General features: G+C 35.1%; 1 protein-coding gene across 1 annotated transcript; it reads right to left on the bottom strand.

Annotated features, from left to right (window-relative positions):
* Positions 1-1,504: 1,504 nt before the first annotated feature.
* Ifrd1 (interferon related developmental regulator 1) lies at positions 1,505-20,088 on the bottom strand. Its single transcript, XM_026408732.2, has 12 exons — positions 20,007-20,088; positions 16,316-16,420; positions 16,084-16,168; positions 15,287-15,411; positions 13,486-13,643; positions 11,798-11,848; positions 11,535-11,713; positions 11,340-11,448; positions 7,230-7,364; positions 3,437-3,565; positions 2,975-3,070; positions 1,505-1,617 (listed from the first exon to the last, which is right to left on the bottom strand). Exons 1-12 carry the CDS (start codon positions 20,086-20,088, stop codon positions 1,528-1,530), a joined length of 1,344 nt encoding a protein of 447 aa, XP_026264517.1. The 3' UTR covers positions 1,505-1,527.
* Between the last annotated feature and the right edge of the window lie 36 nt (positions 20,089-20,124).

Here is a 20,124-nt window from a genome sequence, read left to right as displayed (position 1 = left end):
TTATAGAAGCATGTTACTTAGAAACATGAAACCAAAGTGCTAAAAAATTAAAAAATAAAAAACCCTGAAAGCTAAACTGCTAAATCTCTTCTGGGATGAGAAAAGATGGAATGGGGGGTGGAGTGGGGCTGGGAGAGAGTGTCCCTATAAGCCTTTAGGTATTATCAAACTATGTGTGTAAATAAAAATTCAATAATATTTAAAAATATTATACAAACATGAAACAGAAAATGTAGGGAAAAAAAAACGTATTATTTGAAGTCTCTTCCATGATTCTAGCCTACTTGGAATATAAAGAAGTAACAATAAACAGACCTAAGTTTTAGATTCCAATCTGCTTCCTACTGTGCTGTATCAGAGAGATGGAATTCCATAAGTGACACCATAGCCAGCCAATGATTTTCAATTAGTAGGTACATCACACGTTCCAGGAGTTGTTGGGGATGTGGGAATGAAAAAAACTCTTTTGGAAAAAAAATCTGAAGTGATTTTGACATTTCTTTCTACAAAGTACACAATTCCCATCCCTCACTGTTTCTACAGCAAAAAAATCAAAGGAATGGGTATATGGATTCCAAACTGCATGTGTTGCTTAAGCCATATGATTTTAACAATTTTAATGCATTGTCAATAGTGTTCAACTTTTCATAAAACATCTCATCATAACGACAACCTAGTAATAATATTCTCAGTAGTTTTAATCCCAATTATACAATGCTGCAGGTTTTTTTCATAGTAATATTTTCAAATACAGAAATAAAACTTTGTCTCACTCCCTTCTTACCTGGCTTGAGTAACTTGAACTTTGCCTCAAAGCTGTAAGTAATGTTTCTGTTAGTAAAAAAGAAGCGCTTTCAGTGTGCAAACATCTTTATTTATTTCAAAGTAAAAAGAACAAGGTTTCATACAGCAAAACAGTGTTACTGCACTCAGAGGTTATTTCTGATATAGGCTAATTAATACACCATGAATCCTAAACAGCTGAAATGAATGGCCTATAAGTGCAGCATTTGTAAAGTCTCATGGTATAATACCTTTAGTTGAACCCAGTGACAAAATGAAAATTAAAAAGCTACAATTCATTTAAAATTCAAACCACAGCAGCTTTTCCAGGGGAACTAGCTCCCAAAAATTGTATCAGAAACTTATATTTAAGAGATTAAGTTAAGAACTTGTAGGTACACACCATTATAATCAGTCAGTATTTTTGACAACAGTATAAGACATTAAACCTTGTCTAACTTTCTGCATCTTGAAATCAAGTGAAATACCATCCTTTTGTTCTTTTCATGAATAGAATGTGACCAAACATTACGAACACTTTATTCATGTTTACTGATGATATTTACAGAATATTCAAATAATCAGAAATCATCATTTACAATACTATACATTAAATTATGAGGAATATAACCCACCCTTACTATAAAAATTATCTAAGTTGACCCAATAGATAGTTCATGTACATTAGAAATAGCTAAAAATTAAAAAAAAAAAATTAGAAAATATTTGGCAAGTGCTAGAAATCTAGAAGAATTCTCCAACATCTGTTCTCTTATCTCGACATTTGCTTCGTGCTTTTGTTCGAGCTTTGAAAGCTGCAGAATTATATAAATGCTGAAATGAAGAACAGGAAAATACATGTGAGTCAATAAAACTTAACAAAATATTCTTAAAGATGGGGGGGAAAGGGCAAATCATAAAGGAAAGAAATGAACTAATCTGACCCTATTAATATTTTAAATGTTTACAAACAAGAAGAGTAAATGAGAAAATTAACAATTCATGGCTACTCCATATTTAGAAAATTATTAACCCACTTTGTAAACTACCAAGTAAATTCCAATCAAAAAGTAAACAATGGCATCAATTAGTCTGATCAAGAAAAAGATGAATCATGTCTAATGTGAAGAAGTCCTACTACCCACTTGTCAACTAACAAAGAAAGAAAGTGTCATTTTAATACCTATTAAATTAACAAATTTTTAAAATTATAAAACCCAAAGCTGTCAAATCTGTGTGGTGCATGCCTTCATTCACTACTCTATGTGAATATTTATAACAGCTCTATTCACAAAGGCTGAAAGGGGTTAAAAGCCTAAATAAACTGATAAATGGAAAAGCAAACCAAGGCATATCCATAATAGAATATTATTCAACCAAAAAAAGGGAGTGAAATTCTTTTTTTTTTTTGGTACCAGCATTAAACCCAGGGGTGCTTAACTACTGAGCCACATCCCCAAGACTTTTTTACATTTCATTTAGAGGCAGGGTCTTGCTGAGTTTCTTAGGGCCTCACTAAATTGCTGAGGCTGGCTTTGAACTGATGATCCTCCTGCCTCCCAAGCTATTGAGATAGGTGTGCCACCACCTCGCCAGGCATAAAATTCTGATACATGCCACAATATGGATGAACTTTGACAACATTATGTCAAGTGAAAACAGCCAGACACAAAAGATCACATTGTATCCTTCCATGAATATGAAAAATCCAGAACAGGTAATTGCAGAGACAGGACAGATTAGAGCTTGCCAGTGTCTAAGGGAAAAGCCAGATATAGAATGGCTGGCTACCTACAGGTGAAAGGTTTTCTTTTGAGGTCATGGAAATATTTAAATTTGACTGAATTGCACACTATTTGATGGTACAAACTCCCAAGCAGTTTTCCTCACTTGTAAAATCAATCTAGTACCAAGTAAGCTATTACCTTATACAAAGGAAATATGTGTAAATACTCATTTCTATGTTATGGTAGTAGGATTATGGGTAAAAAAAATTTATTAAAACCCCCTACACTCTAAATGCAATAAAGCTTCCACACTTTTAGTACAGTTATTGTGTGTGCAACATTATGAAAAACTAAAATTTCCATTTAGCAGTAGACACAGTTCTCCTGTCATCAGGCAGAATCAAATCTTTAGATTGTTTTCTTTGGTGTATTTTAATTCTATTAAAAATAAAAACAAAACATACCCTTTCAAAACGAGAAATCTTCATTGTTTTAAGTGTTGCAGCATCAAGCAGCACTGGGGGTCCAAGTTCAAATACATTGCGAAGGAATTCATTTGACTTGTATAAGAAAAAGAGATAAGGCTCAATATTAAATATCACAACTCTCACTACTAAACAAATCTGATTAATAGAAGTTATGTGGGACCTATACTTTTTTTCTGTTTCTCAATAAAAAGGTAAATTATTTTCCATGCCTTGAATCCAAGAGATCTAAGTGAAGCTATTTGCTTTCATAAAAAGTTATCAATAACATTCCCGACTTATACAAAAATTATTTAAGATGTATTCCATTTTACTTTCAAAAGTAAATTTACTTTTTTCTAACACGTGAAAGCTTTCTGGATACTCAATTAACTTCAAAGTGATCTACATTCAAAGCAGCTCCCTAATTTATAAGTAAATATGTAGAATGGTATCACTCACCTGCAAGTGGTATTGCATTCCTGATCCAAGAACCTCCTTAAAGGTGTCATAGGTGTGTTTCTTGACCCAGCTATCAATATACATGCGTTCAGGACCAAATTTAACAGTTTCTGTTGGAAAATCCCGTTCCTAGCCAAAAGAAGAGGCAAATCATCACCAGCACTAAAAATGGCCCAAAGACATATTATATAAACACAATTTCTAAACAGACAAGCTGAGATACTTGAGCAATATTTTAAACTGATACTTCCATATTTGAGATGTGAACAGACTAAGAATTACTATCCTGGGTTAGGGTACAGAATTTGTCTTAACTATGTAGATTTAAAGATAGACAACTGAGTTAGAATAAATATTAATGACAAAACTGTACTGTGGAGAACACTTAAAATAATTTTGAAAGCACTCAATAAACTACGAAAAAAGCCCTAGACAACTCAGTAAGACCATGTCTCTAAATAAAATATAAAAAAGGGATGGGGATGTGGCTAAGTGGTTAAGTGCCCTTGGGTTCAATTCCTGGTACTGAAAAAAAAAAAAAAAAAAAAAAAAAGAAACTAGAAAAGAGATCAAATGTTTGTAATGGGTCCAAGAGAAGGGAAGAAGGCTGTTGAGTAATCTGAAAGACAAAAATGGCACAAGGCAAGTGGTGAACTGATAAGCAGAAGGGATCTAGGGAAAGAAGTAAAGATTAGGGTGGAAAGACCAAGCAAAAGAAGATCCAACAACCAGGAGGCTCCAATAGGTCCCAAACTAAGTTTATTAAGAAAACCAAAGGTAGCACCTGAGTGAGGTTAAGATTTCAGAAATGGAACTATTTTGCCAGGAGACCATTTCTAAGAGCCATGATGATATGGACCAAGAGAAAACGAAACAAAGTCAATGGAACAAATATAAGATAGGGCTTTCCCGATGGATAATGTCACCCAGAAGGGCAACAGAACTTGGTAGAAGAAAACTGGCTACTTAATTTTTTAAAGAACTGTGAATATTTAAGAATAAGAATAACCAGAAATAGATCATCTGACTATCACAGGGAAAGGAAAAAGAAGGTGATGAAACTTGAGATCAACTGCCCACCCTACAGCTACCCAGGCCCCCCCCTTCTTTCTCAGTAGACACAGAATACAATGTAGTAGAAAATAATGTGACTACTACACATGGACATACCATTCACTGCCTTGCAATTTCTGATTTAACCTCCTCGAGTCTGCTCCTTTGCCCACAAAAAGAGGCTACCTATACCTATACCATGGTGAGAATTACTAGAGGGACAAGAGAAAACATGTCTGTAAGGCACATAAGACTCTGGTTTAGCAATGACTAAAAAAAAAAAAAAAAAAAAAGTCACATTCTATTTCAACTTCTGTTTCAGAAAACACTGAGACACCAGGGAAGAATTCTTATTTCCCATCCACCCAAACCTCTATAAATTCAGCTGCATCCTTATCTAGTCCTCTCTCCATCCTAAATGTATCAGACCCCACACACCTTTGCTCCTTAATTCAAGGTGAATACCAGTCTTTCTCTTATATTTTCAAATTTTCTCTATAACAAACTCTACATTCCAGCATTATAGCTATCAACTCCCTTCCTTTTTCTACTGCTTATGCATTTTAAAAGAACAGCTGGGATAGATATATTGCCTCCATTTATCCACTCCCCATTTACTTTTTTTTTTTTTAAATCCCCAGAACGGGGATTAAACCCAGGAGTGCTTTACCACTGAGCCACTACACCCCAGTCCTTTTCATTTAATTATTTTTTTAAATTTTAAGACAGGGCCTTGTTAACTTGCTGAGGCTGGCCTCAAACTTGCAATCCTCTCACCTCAGCCTCCCAAATTACTGCGATTACAGACATGCACTACTGTACCCAGCTCTCCATTCACTTCCAGTTCACTTCAATCTGGCTTTTCTTCCACTGTACTAAAGGTGTACTTATAAAAAGGTCACCAATGGCCAATTGACAGATCTATTTGAAACATTCACTCTTTCACTTGACATTTGGCCCTGCTGAAAAAGCAAAGCACAGCGTGTTTAAATTTTGGCTTTGCTACTTATTGTTCTTAATTCCCTTTTCCCTAAAAAGGAGATAGCTGTATTGCTTAAGAGTGAAACTAATAATGAAACTAAAATAATAAAACCTAATATGCTTACAGATTTAAGGAATACACGAGTTTCAAGAAAGGTTTTGGATAAAAAGAAATGGTGTGGCGGCCACTATTGCAAGATGCTTAATTCTCCTCTATGGCAGGTTCAGCAGCCTTTATTTGAAAGATCCATCAAGGAAGCAGGATGGGGACGTAACACCTAGCAAGGAGGTTTGACAGGTAGATTGAAGGTACACTGAATGATAGCTACACTTGAAGCAGAAGCTAGAATAACAGGAAGCTCAATGGAAGAACAAAGGGGCTCATATTCTTAGATGAAGAAGAAAGGTTAGGTAAGGCCTAGAAGGGTAGACAGACTAGAGGATAAGAATGGCTTCAAATTTTAGCAGGGCTGAGGAGTAGAGACAAGAGACTTGACAATGCTAGTGTGTAAACTGAGATTTCAGAATAACAGGTGCTGAGTGCTATAGTGGCCTAAGCTGATCAATAAGATGCCTGGCTGTCAATCCCTTACAATTGATTACTTAGAGTGAATGTATCAAGACAGAAAATATGAAATCCAGAAAATCTAGGACACATCTTCATCTTATCTTTGAAGGTTACAGTATCACACACCCAAAAAAATCTAAATATAGAAGTAGTTTATAGTTATTTCTAAAATGATTTGTGTAATTTAGGGCCACTGCCACACTATAATAAAATCAATTTCAATTCTTAGCACTGATGTCTGCTCTATTTAGAGGATTTTATTTTTGTCTTTAGATTATAAAATCCAGAGTAAATATAACTTACTAGGAAGCAGTTACAGTCACCATAGCAGAAGTATTTAGATCCCAGAGGATCTAATTTATATCTTAGGTTATACTTTATAAAAGGTAGATCAAAACGAAGAAAGTAGGATACATATGAGAATCACAGTAACACATCAAAACTGGATCTAGGGTGCAGCCTGAGCATCTCTAGTTTAAATTCTCACTCTAAATTTTCATATGCTCATCAGGTTAAATGACTCTTTGATTATACATTTATTCTCCAAAAAAACCTGCCCTACCATATAACAATAATCTGAGAAATCTACTCTATAAACACTAGAAACATTTCTTATCTGGCCAATCAAAAATATTATCAGACTTTTGTTCTCTATAGTGAGACTGCCCTTATCCTACAGCTTGTTTTAATCATGCACTCTAATCCCTACAAGTTTCTACATCTAATTATTGGCAACATACATTGAAGCAAATTAGGACTACAGAAGAAATTAAGCATCATATAATTTTAAGTGGTCTTGGTAAGATGCTGGGTTTTGTTATTTTAGGTTTTAGTACCTACCCTTGCTACAGAGATCAAAAGGTCTTTGCTTTCAATTTTGGTGGTCCTAGGAGATAAACCCCGGGTCTTCCATATCCTAGGCAAGTGCTCTAACCACTGAGCTATACCTCCAGCCCTATTTTTTTTTAAAATCTAAAAATAAAATACCTTTATACAGCAGCATTAAATTTGCCTCTATAAGAGGAAAAAAAAAATTCTTCACCTACTTATTAAAAACCTTCATGGTCTTAAATGCAAAAATTTTTGAATGAATAACAAATTAAATCAACAAAATGATTCAATTGTAGAGTTTAGCCTGAAACAATTTAATTTTAAAGTAAATACCTATTACAAAGCATTTAAGAGGCCTACCTCTACTGCCCTCAGGACATCTCTGAAAACAGACCGCTGCTTTCTCTTGTCCACTTTGGCCCGGTGTTTATTTCCATCTGTAGCCAAAGCTCTAAGCATCTGTGTCAAAGACTCCATGTCTTCATAAAAAAAGTCCTGAAAAAGCAAAGCAATTTCATTTTACTTGTTTTTGTTTTTTAATTTTTACAAAGTTTCTTCTAGAGTTAACAAAAAATAGCCTACCTTTGAAAAACATCTAGTTATACGGAACACAAAAATGTAAGGGGTTTAAAGATTTTGGTGCCCAGACACATTCATATTATCATGCAAAATTTTAATCCAAAAATGCTAATTACAGAAATGCTAATTACCACAAAAGAGTTAATGGTCCCCCTTCCAAATGTATCCAGATGCATTCAACAAACACTAATTGTGCTACCACTAATACAAGACATTACTGAGATTTTAAAATGTTCAGTGATACACTTTTACACTAGTAGAGCTTCTACTCTTTGGCTACCCAACCCCAAATCACTCATTTCAGGGAAATACAATTATTCTTATTCCAAAGGTACAAGCTATTGGTACTGGTAATGCTTCCCTGCCCCCGATATCTTTTTATAGATGGACACAATACCTTTATTTTATTTGTTTACTTTTATGTGGTACCAGGGAACAAACCCAGTACTCACGCATGCTAGGTAAGCGCTCTACCGCTTGAGCCACAATCCTGGCCCAATGGTAATGCTTTTTAAACTTCTTAATTTCTAAGCAATGAAGCATTCATATTAGGTACACAATTTAAGTGATTAAATTATTTAAGGCAAGAAGACACTTTAATCTCAGTCAGGGGAAATTACTAAGTACATTATTTGCTACTACCTAAAACTGATTAAGAATTTCCTGGTAAACCTGCTAATACATTCTAAGAAGTCTCTTTATTTGGTCCTTTTTTCTCGATTCCCTAACTCCATTTATGTGGGTGGGGGTGTACAAAGGATCAAACTCAAGGGCTCACACATACTAGGCAAGCCCTCTACTCTGAGTTGTATCCTCTGCCCTCCCAACTCCATTTTACAACTGCAATTAAAAACTAAGACACACAATCCCAGTGCACACACCTCTAATCCCAGCAACTGAGAATGTTGAGGCAGGAGGATCACAAGTTGGAGGCTAGTCTCAACTACTTAGTGAGCAGAAGTATGAAAGATTTGAAAAATCTATAAAGATGAATAAAAATCTAAGCAAATTCTATACATCACCTTAATTAATTCTAAGAACTAAGAACCACTGCCAGTGATTCTCAACTAGATATGCTTTTGACTCCCAAAGGACATTTGGCTGTTTGGAGACATTTTTAATTGTCACAACTGGGGGAGAAGAGTGCTACTGGCATCTAGAGTACAGAGGCCAGGGACATTGCTAAACATCTTACAATGCACAAGACAGCCCCAAACACAAAAGTATCGAACACACACACCAAACAACAAAAACCTTTTTTAGATGATGAATCACTGAGTTCAATAAAATACTAAAAGATGGAAAAGAAATGTATACAATATTAGGAAAAAAAAAAGTCTTCATAAAGTGCTTGGAAATCTGTGTATGTATGTATATATGTAGGTAATGTTACATTTTCCCTTCCTTTCTGTGTGTGTGTGTATACATATACATGTGATTATATATGTATACATATATGTAACTCACACAGTAATTATTACATAGCAAGGTCAAAAGTCCTGGACTAGAATTTCAAATATACTACCCACTACACTAAGTTTTAAGAATTATAAATCTGTTTTATCATCTATCTGTCAAAAGAGAATATCCACACTCCCACACATTGGTTACGGATTAAATAAGATAATAAAAATAAATTGTCAATAAATTCTGAAGCATTAACTATTATATCAGAATTCTACATTGAGAGGAACGTACATGGAACTTGTATTTTTCTAAAAACCTGTGAAGCACCTGGGTGAGGCAGTTTAATCATATGTAAAGCATGTATTTTGCATTAAGTTTGAATCATAAGCATGCACCATTTACAACCTTGGGCATATTCATACTAGCCATCTGTGCCTCAGGTTCCTCTTACGTAAAATGCAAGGAATTAATGCTATCCACATTTCATAGGTATTTAATAAAGATTAAATAAAATATTAAAAGTATATAAAACAGTACATAAACATACATTAATCCCTAATGGCTTTCAATGTTATAAGATATAGCCTATTCAATCTAACATAATATAAATACAACAAAGTAGGTGGCTGAAGATTATTATTTGTTACCTAAATAACGGCATAGCAAAATTAAATGATTTCAAAAGTTAAGTAGAATAAGGACAAGCTCTTTACCACAGAGTTACATTCCCTTGGATTAATTCATTTTCAATCATCCTGTAACTACTACCTCTACATATATAAAAAGCTTACATACTTAAAAATAATGGCAGACTTGGTTCTGTTTATAACAGCTCATTTTTGCCCTTGGACAAGGATTTAAGTCATATAAACACATTTGGATGAGTTCTCCTAGCTATCTATGATTTATAAAGTCAAAGATTAAGATATACAGTGGTATACATTTACACAAATTTAAACAAATTGAACATGTATAATTTAAATTGCATTACAACTTTCCTTTTAAGATGCATTTAAAAGGTGAACATAAAAAAATAAACATTTCTAGCCAGCAAAGGAATGTAAGATTAAAAATTGGGACATCTGGGTGTCTGTGCTTCGAGGTTAAGAAACCATTAACTAGCTCAATAAAATTGATGACTAAATTTGAGGCCAAGTTTTTACATAAGGAGAATCATTAACATTAATTAACTTACTTCTCCTTCCTATCTCCTACCCTTAAAAGAAAAGTGGGACAACAGAAAAATTATGAGTAGACATTTTTAACATACAGGCCTAGAATGGAATGCAAAGGACTAAATAAACATGGCATACAATCCAGAACAATGTATCAATTGTATTTGAAATATGCACTATTACAGAATAGCAGGAAAAAGAATTCAGTTTGAAAATGACCGATTTACTCCTCAGATTTAAAAAAAGCATCTAGTGAAAGTAACTGAAGGTTAGAAATAGTATCTTCTATTTAGTTACCAATTTCCCATAAATATATGCATTTCCTTACTGGATCCTTATGTTTACTATCCTTATGAGAAGGACAAAAAAAAAAAATCTATGGACTTGACGTACAGGCAGTAAAAGCTGGTCCTCTACCTTACTTTGTTATTTATTTATTTTTTAATGTGGTACTAGGGATTGAACTCAGGGACATGAATCATCCCCAGTTTCTTTTTTATTACTTTTAAGACATGGTCTTGCCAAGGCTGACCTCAAACCTGTGATCCTCCTGCTTCAGTCTCCTGGCCACTGCACCCAGCTGGCATACAACAGCACGTTATCTGAACCATGTATCTAAGAAAAAATTCCCCTTCCTGTAGTTAAGATCTGATGCATTCCTTTCTTCAGCAATCCTTAGACTAGAAATTACAAACTAGAGTCCAATTTGCCTGAGATAATGGGTTTCCTGGAACACAGGACTTTCAATGCTAAACCCAAAAAGGTTCCAAGCAAACTGGGATAGCTTATCAAACTAAAACAAACTCAGTTACCTCTGAGAGCCAAGCCATGGAAACTAACATCCATGAGTAGAAAATGGATAGGGAAGGCACATGTACCACTCTAAAAAGGCGATGTTAAATGACAATGATTTAAGTCATCTCATCCCAAACCTCTGTTAACCTAATACTTCACTCATTTGATATTTATTATAAAGCATCACATGATTAAGTTACCTTAATATGTTAGGTATTGGAGAAATCCAAACATCTCCATTAAAATTACACAACTTTCTCAGTGAATACATCATCCCCCTATACTTCAATTCAACATAGTAAAAAAGTATAATGAACTATACTCAAATATTGCTCTACCAAACTCCTATTGGTTTATGCTCTCAGAAGTATCATCAGTGCTAAGAAGCAGCACAATCACAAGGTTCTCACTAAGCAATCCTGTAAATTTATCATCCAGTTCTTAATTGTGATGGTAATGTTGGAATAACAATCCTTGTGGCACAAGCTTTTTCCTCTGCCAATTATGTACTTACACTCTCCATTCCTCTGGCCAATTCAAAAAGAAGTGCCAAAGATTCGCCAGCAGCTATTCTCATGTTTACATCATCACAAGAAAGGAGGCTTGGAAGTTTATGGAAATGCCTAAAAAATAGTTAGTCATTACAATGTGAATGCGACAGTTATGTCGACTAAATGTTTTTACAAAATATGAAACTAAAAACACATACATCTCCAGCTTTTTCTTTACTTCACTGATTGGGCATATAGTCAGTAATAATGTCCATGCGAGAAGTGAGCTGATATGAAGCACTGTGTTTGGGGTGCTGCAAATAACATTACTGTCTTTCTCCTTGAGATAGGACTTGGTGAAGATATTTTCCAAACATTCCAGAGTTGAATACAGCTCCTATTGAATAAGAATATGACATAAAGTAACCATCATAAATTAGAAATAATCATATGTAACTGAAGTCAAAAGTTTTCTACTTACAGTAATATCATCTGTGGCAATAAAACTGCAAACACCAAAGGAAGTTGCACACTGAAATTAAAAAAAAAAACATATAGAGATCAATGCTTAGCTTTCTTATTAATTCTACATGCACTTTTGTAATTCAGTATGAAAATTTTCTCAACTACCTGACTCTACGACATCCTAAGGACAGTATATGCACGAAGCAGGGGAGAAGAAAAGAATTAGACCAAGAGTCAAAGGAAGTGCACTTTAGTTCATGCTCCGCTACCAAACTCCATACAACTTTAGGAAAGTGATTGTTTCTCTTGGTTCTTTTATTAATTCATAAAATTGAAGGGTGATGAATGTATTCATTAAAAAAAAATTTTAGATGTTGATGAACCTTTATTTTATTCATTTATTTATATGCGGTACTGAGAATCAAACCCAGTGCCTCACACATGCTAAGCAAGCACTCTACCACTGAGCCACAACCCCAGGCCCTAATTTCTAAATCCACTCTAGCCCCACAGTCTATGATTTAACTTATGCGAGTGAAGCGTTTGAAGGGGTGAACTAACTATTCCCATTGTTTCCTTATTGTATGCAGTATAGGTGTCTAGCAGATCATTTCAACCTTTAACTTTAACTTAAAGATGGAGCTGAAACTTGGACATTTGCAATAAACAAGCCCATTCTATTAAGGACCTTTTGTATTAAGACTGTTACTGGTTTTTTACATTTTTAAAACCACCTAGATTCATTGTTTGTTTGTTTTTTTTTTTTGGTAGTTGTAGATGGACAGATGCCATTTATTTGTTTATTTTTATGTAGTGCTAAGGCTCGAACCCAGTGCCTCATACTTGCCAAGCAAGTGCTCTGCCTCTGAGCGACAACCCCAGGCCTTCATTGGTTTTTATAAAGACACCAATATGAAAACTTGTAGAACGAAGCTACTTCCAAGAAATAAGCACTCAGGAGTAGAAATCTCATAAAACTTAAATAATTTCCAAATTATTAAAAAGTATCAAACAATTAAGCTGGGCGTGCTGGCACATGTCTATAATTCCAGTGGCTCAGGAGGCTGAGATAGGAGGATCACAAATTCAAAGCTAACCTCAGCAAAAGTAAAGCACACTAAGCAACTCAATGAGACCCTGTCTTCAAATTACAAAAATTGGGCTGGAGATGTGACTCAGTGGTCTAGTGCCCCTGAGTTCAATCCCCGTTTCCACCCTCCCCAAGAAAGTAGCCAAACAATTAGAAAATCAAAGCTTTCTCAAACTTCAAAACAGATAAATATTTCACAGGCCAGAGTTTCAGAGATTGCTATGCCTACCCATATTCATCTTTTTCAAAAGAACTTACTTAGGACATAGCAATCAGAAAGAAAAAAAATAACATTGTTAGTAATAAAAAATAACTACTCAATTAAAGAGTCCAGATCATTTCTTTAAGTGCCAATCAAAATTATTCTATAGTAACCCTAAATAACTCAATATAATATTTATCTGTATTATGATCTTCAATTTCAAAGATGTAGGAATTTGTTTTATATCGAATGCTCTTCAAAGTGTCAGAAAGTTAAAGAAAACAACTATCATACCGAGTTTGTGTTCACTAAAATGGACAAATGAGAATAAAACATTAACAAAAATCTACTGTTTATGTCTGGGCATCAAGCCTAGATAGATCTGTAAACTTATTAAAAATCTTATACTTACAGCTTGCCTAGCCTGGATACTAGCTGTCCCATCACAAATTATTTTCTTTAGGACTGGTCCAAGAGTTTTTAAAATCTCTTCACTTTCAATTCCAGGGCCTAACTGAATACAAAGAACAGAAGCAAGCGCTGCAGCTGCCCGCTGCTCGTCGTTCTTCCCTACAAAAGAAGCCAAAATACAACCATAACTAATTATTTTCAACAGACTAACTTATTAAGATAGTAATTCCCAAATTTTTTCAAATACAAAATGGCATCTACCATTTATGAAACCCTTCCTACACTTCAGGCTTTGACATAAGGTATAAACTCAGTGAGGCCACAGTGGTGAATCTTAAGAAACAGACCTCACTCAAATCCTAGACCAGCCACTAACTATTCAAATGATCTTCACTTAGTTATAGATGATTTTCCTCATCTGTAAAATGAAGATAAGTAACGCCCTTAAGGGAGTACTACATTGGTTCAACAAAATAACATGTTTCATGTCAATTTCTGCCTTCTAACTCCATAAGATATTCATAATGAACCTTGTTCAAGCAATCCTTGAATTAATCTCCAAGCATTTCATATATACACAGCCCAAGAGGTAATCCTTCAGATTTCCCTTCAAAATTTTTTTTGAATGAATAAGGGATTAAAAATAGAAACCACATTCACATATAAACGATTTTTTTTGAGAACCATATGCACAAAAGGGTGTAAGGCAATAGAAATCTATTACGTTGCAAATCAAAAATCTATAATGTGTAGGCCTCAATGGAATTTTTAAACTCAGCTAGTCCAACTACCATTACGAGACAGTTTTAATGCAAAGCATATTTTTAAAAGTCACTGCGTACACTGGATGCTGTGGCACACATGCTCAGTTCAATCCTTAGGGCCATACATGCAAAAAAAAAAAAAAGCTACTGTGTTATCTCAAATACAGTTGGCTCTGCTATCAGCTATACCACTAAAAATTTATGGGCTTAAGAGCTGTCTGGCTTTCCCAATGCCTTTCCTTATTCTGTATAATGAGAGGGTAAAATCAATCAAGGGTTTCATTTACGACAAAGCTTCCATCCTGAAGCAAAATGAGAAAAATAAGAACATAAAGTTCATTCACTTTAAAGAAATATGTGCTTTCTACATTTTTGGTGCTATAGTATTTTGTTAAAAAATTAATGATAGAAGGTAATTATCTTTATAATGTGCTTGGCAAGATATGTGAATTGGCAGATAATAATCTATCTAATTTTGTGGTTTCTAAAAGTCTGGTAATAATAAGCTGAATCTTTAAGGTCTCTCTTTATCCTTACAAGCTCTATCACTGAAACAATATAAATTCCAGAATTCTAGAACTATAAAGTTCTAGAAGGCAAACATTCCAAGGGATATCTTAAAAAATGATATCTTCTACAAGTACAATGGATATTCTAAATAAGTGCAAGGGAAAATGAACTAGATGACATAATATTTGTGCAAATTAGAAAATGAAGTAGGAGGTCTTTTGAAATAGTACTTCATCTTTACGTCTGATACACACTTTCAAGACTTCTATATCTAACCAGAGAGTAGCAATCACCTCTTAGGATAGAACCAAAGATGACAATCCAACCCAATCCTTCCATGTTTGTTACATAAATAAAAACAAAAGTTTCTAACAAATCTCATTCTCAGTTATAACAAGCATGCAATATTCCTTGACTATCATAAAGACTAAACTAGAATTGCTAATGTCATTAACAAATGTCATTGCAAAGAAGACAGCAAATTCATCATTAATTCTGCGCCACTTACTCAAAAATAAGGGTGATTACCTTTTTTTAGACAGCGTTCAATGCTATCAGTTAAAGTCATTCTTCTTTCCAGAATAAATTCATAAAACATTTTTGAAGCCAGTACATTTTTAATACCTTCAAGAGCTGCCTGCCTTGTCTTCACACTATTTAAAACAAGAAAGATCTAGTTGAGAATGTTGCCACTAGACAAATGTTTAAATCTAAATTATCTTCAAGTCCTAAACATTTTTCAGTAATTTTCATATATAACTTACCTTAATACATAAAAGATTTTTAAGCTGCTTATATTAGAACATTTTTCTGTTTTTTAGTTTGATAGGCAGAACTCTGAGTGAATAATATTTCAGTCTCAATGTATGATTTCTCCAGTATTATAGTAAGTTTACATTTTTAACACTACAATGTTTGCATCTTCTGGGCTTTACACAATTCCATCCCTTAGTAAGTTCTACAACTACTATAAAGAAAACAACACAGCTTTGATATTTTTCATGTCCATACCAAAATCAGTGGACAGGCAGCTTAAAGCAAAGTTTAATTATCATCTCTAATTGAAGATTAACTTTAATTCAATAAATCTATTTCCACTGTAACAAAATACAGTTACATATATGCTAGAATAATGACCAATTCAAATTGATCTAAATCCTAGCGTCAAGTTCTACCCACATTAATAGGCTAAAGGAACAAAAAACATTAATTCCTCCAAAGTAAACAAAAAAGCATCAGAAAAACATTGCTATATCACAGAACTGCCCAAATTATAAGTGGCTGATCAGAATCACCCAGAATGGAGAGTTTTTAGTATTTCCTACCTCTTATCCAGGGTCAGGTCAATTAATCCCTTTAACTTGTACTCTAAGTCTTCCTGAGTTCCTTCCTCATCAAGGACTTCTGGCCCTAAGGAATAATTATAAACCATCAATGTAATTTTAAGAAAGGAAAAAGCAGATACAGGAACAAGTATAATATACTTTAGCTATAAGAATTCCTTCACCTAAAACAACTTTTTATCTCAAATTGGAAGATTATATTTAAAATTCATACCATCTTCAGCAAAACTGGAAGGATCACTGTAACCACTGCAATGGCTCATTGTTTCAATTGATGCATCCTCATCACTAAAAGGTTGAACATTTCGATGCTGGCCACCTATTAGATAAAAGAAAAAAGATGATTTTGTTGCTATATATGCAAACATTTAGGCTACATTTTATGTTAAATTAGAGGTAAGGTAAGGTAGTTTTAACATTTTATGTTAAATTAGAGGTAAGGTATGGTAGTTTTAAAGATAATTTGAATTAAAAGGAGGGAGAGAAAAGGCTTCAAATAGAAACTTTACTATTTCATATGTCATAAAAGCTTGTTAAATTAAGGTTCCAATATACTCAAGTTTAAAAATATCCATGCTATTAATACAAAAAAAATTTTTTTAAAAACTAGAATATTTCTTTCAATATCATCAACTTATGGAACAAATTCATGATAACTTAGGAATTTCATATTAATAAAAAAAACTAGCTACTGGCCAAATTATATTATTATATTGTGTGTGCATAAGTAAAAACAAATTCCATTGTTATAGGTAACAATGCACCATTAAAAATATTTGATGGAATAAAGGCTACTCAGTTATAAATTATACTGAACACTGAATGCGCTAGAATGAGCTACAAATTCTACCCCAAGAGTGCCTTCAAATCACCTGATTTACCTAAGCCCTATTTCTCTTAGTTGGGAAATCAAAGACTATACCAAATATCACAAAGACCCTACATTCAAAAAGTTCATATTATTTACTACCTTATTTTTTAAATCCTGTAAGTTAAACTGAGTTATTTTTCTTTTAAATAGGGCATGTCATTATTTCTTTTTAATCAAAACAGAGAACTTAGCAGATTTTTAAATTAACATAGCAAGTAGCCTTCCAATTTTCTTGCTTATTGCCAAAGTAGTAAAGCATAAAGAATAATGAAACCAAGATCCTAAAATTTCACAATCACTGTGCTTAAAATAGAAGTAAACAAAGATCTATGATAATGTACTCTATTTCTGGATCCATCTTCATTATCTTCATGACTAGAAATCATGGCAACAGTTGAGCATCACCTGATTAATTTTACAACTCAATTTACATTTTTAATCAATTTACATTTTTAATTTTTCATATTCAGCCATTTTTAAGAGTAGTTCAATAACTTCTCTTGACTATATAGTCAGTTTCCATTTCCCCTTTTTCCCCAAAGTCAAGGGAAAGAGGGATTAGGAGAAGAAAACAAAAACAAACAAACAAACAAAAAACAAGGGGAAAAACCCTGCATGAATGCCTGATATCTGGGTCAAACTTTGTGAGTTTGACAAACTCACAAACTCACCTATTAATGAGGTGGCACTCTAGATACATAAAGTCCTTATTTCCACAGGATTTATTATTATTTTTTTTCCTTTCTGAAAATTGCTCCCTTTAAATCACTACAAGTTGGGCCTGGGATGTGGCTCAGCAGTAGAATGCTAGCCTAGCACGTGAGGGGCCCAGGGTTCAATCCTCAGCACCACATAAAAATAAATGAATGGAATGAAGGTATTGTGTCTAACTACAACTAAGAAAAATTTTATATATATATATATTTTTTTAATCACCATAAGTGGGCATACTTGTATTAGATTTTCTTAGCTTTTTGGAAATTTCCAGTCTCAATGGAAAGTTCATTAAACTGATAAAGAGAAGTTGGTCATCTATTTGGCTATATAGTGGAGACATCATTTAAATCTCATTCATCTACATATTATTTTAAAAATTAATAAGTGGTTTTCAAGTTTGTGAAATTTCCACCTCTTCTACTCAACTATTACTTGCTTAATATTTATCAAATAGGCAAAACATTCCATGAGATCAAGTTAAAAAAAGCCAATCTCATACCCACCCCTCCCCCAGTCCTACTCACAAGAGAAAACCAGAGTTAATAAATTCTAATGTAAACATCCAAAAACTTGGGAAGCATGTAATTTTATAGACTATTCAAAGAATTACTTTCTATTTGCCAGTATGTGCTAAAAATTAAGAGTTTTAAATGTTTGTATTTTATATACTAAAATAGTGTTTAAATGAACCTTTTCTGCTAAAAAGGCGGGCTGTGATAAGGCCGACAGGTCACAAGTCATCCTTGAGGCAAAATATTAAAGGCAATTCCCCTACAGCCATCAGACACCTCTACAGTTAAGTACTGAACAAGGAATGAAAGAGGTATGCCAGGAAGCTTCAAAAGGGAATGTTTGTGATTCATAAAGACCACTATTACTAATTTCCAAACTTCAGTTTGCTTGCTGCTTCTCATTACTTCCATTTCATCAATACACACAAAAAATAAAATTATGGTCTTCTAGGCAGAATTGAAATGTGTATTTCAAATAAGGAACACTGAAACAGAGGATAAGAGGTATCCTCAGCTGGCCCAAAGCAACTTGATGAAGAATAAATTTCACCAAAATGGAGAGCTTTCAATCAGGATAGCAACATAAAGAAGGATTGAATTTGTAATCATCCATTTCCAATGTCAATTATTAAGTGTATAATACATGATCAAAAGTGTTCAGGCTGCCATAAGGTTTCCAATAATCTGTAACAAGATAAGGTATATTTACTATTTAATCAAAGGCATATCATTCTGAGGATCAGAAAGAGTGGCAACTGTGTCAACAAATACCCAATGGCTAATATTAGCTGGATGATCTCCGAGGACATCCCAATATTCAACTCCATAATTTCAACAATTACTAAATGAGATGACTGTGTTCAGTTTTAGACTACTTTAACTGAGATTAGTGTGGTGTCTTGTAGGACTGACTTTCAGATGGGAATTTTTTCTTAACCGTATTATAAGTAAATACAGTTAACACCTACCCATTAGGAAAAGCTTCTACTTTGCAGTAAAGGCCCCCAAACCCTAAACTTTTCGCCAACTGCAAACTGAGTTCCTTGCCACCTGATTCACTGCAGAGAACCCACAGAATGCAGCACTAAAGGTGAACGCGGTTTCTGCTTGGGGGAATAGGAGGTCGCCTCGACTAGCCGCAGTGGGGCAGGGGCGCGTGACTTCTGCAGGTGCCAGTACTGAGTAAGGTCCCAACCAAAGGTGGGGCGGTGGCCGCATCCTCCGACGTCTCCGCCCCGCCAGGTGAAACACGCAGGATGCGCTGGAACGCAGCAGAATGGAAGCCACTCGCGCGCCTCTGCGTCATCGCCTCTGCGTCATCCCGGCCGCATAGCGTAAGGTCCAGGCCGCGTGACGCAGGAGAGGGTCCAAACCCGCCAGACGTTTGGCACTCCTAAGAACTCCATGTTGAAGCTGGGATTCACAGGCGGCCGGTGACAGCACGGGCGCAACTCCACCTCTATCCCGCTCTTGGTCATCTAGGGCTAACTAGCAGTAGTCTCTGGGGACAGCTCCTTTCCCACACAACTCCAGAGCACCTTCATCCAGACACACACTCAAGCCCAAGGGCCCTTTCCTCCCTGCCCTAGCGGCCGGTTCCCGAAGTGTGATTCGCACGCCGGAACCAAATCGCGCGAGGCACGGCGCCCAGGGAATGCTGGGAACGGTAGTTTGCCAGCCACACCACGCGCCTGGGAGACGCAAACGTCCTAAGGCAAGACGGAACTACAACTCCCACTCGCCCCGAGCTGGGAGCCTCGCCAACCCGGCCGGCACCAGGACGCCGTGGCGGGGATACCCCTTACCTGCCGTTGCTGCAGCTGCCCCTGAGCCGCCGCCGCCACTGCCACCGCGGTGGGGAGTGTTCCGCTTCTTATTCTTCGGCATCGTGGGACGCCCGGTGCCGTCTAAACTCGGAGTTTA

The sequence above is a fragment of the Urocitellus parryii genome, chromosome 3 (assembly GCF_045843805.1).
Source record: "Urocitellus parryii isolate mUroPar1 chromosome 3, mUroPar1.hap1, whole genome shotgun sequence".
Lineage (NCBI taxonomy): Eukaryota > Metazoa > Chordata > Mammalia > Rodentia > Sciuridae > Urocitellus > Urocitellus parryii.
This window is presented reverse-complemented; position numbering and strand designations above follow the sequence as displayed.

Bases quoted from the DNA above. Each gene is read 5' to 3' on its own strand.
- Ifrd1 (XM_026408732.2), bottom strand. From the start codon at position 20,088: ATGCCGAAGAATAAGAAGCGGAACACTCCCCACCGCGGTGGCAGTGGC. The intron at 15,412-16,083 runs GTAGGAAATACT...TGTTTTAAATAG, and splicing joins GACCTGACCCTGGATAAGAG to TGTGAAGACAAGGCAGGCAG. The intron at 1,618-2,974 runs GTATGTTTTGTT...TCTTCATTTCAG, and splicing joins AGATTTCTCGTTTTGAAAGG to CATTTATATAATTCTGCAGC.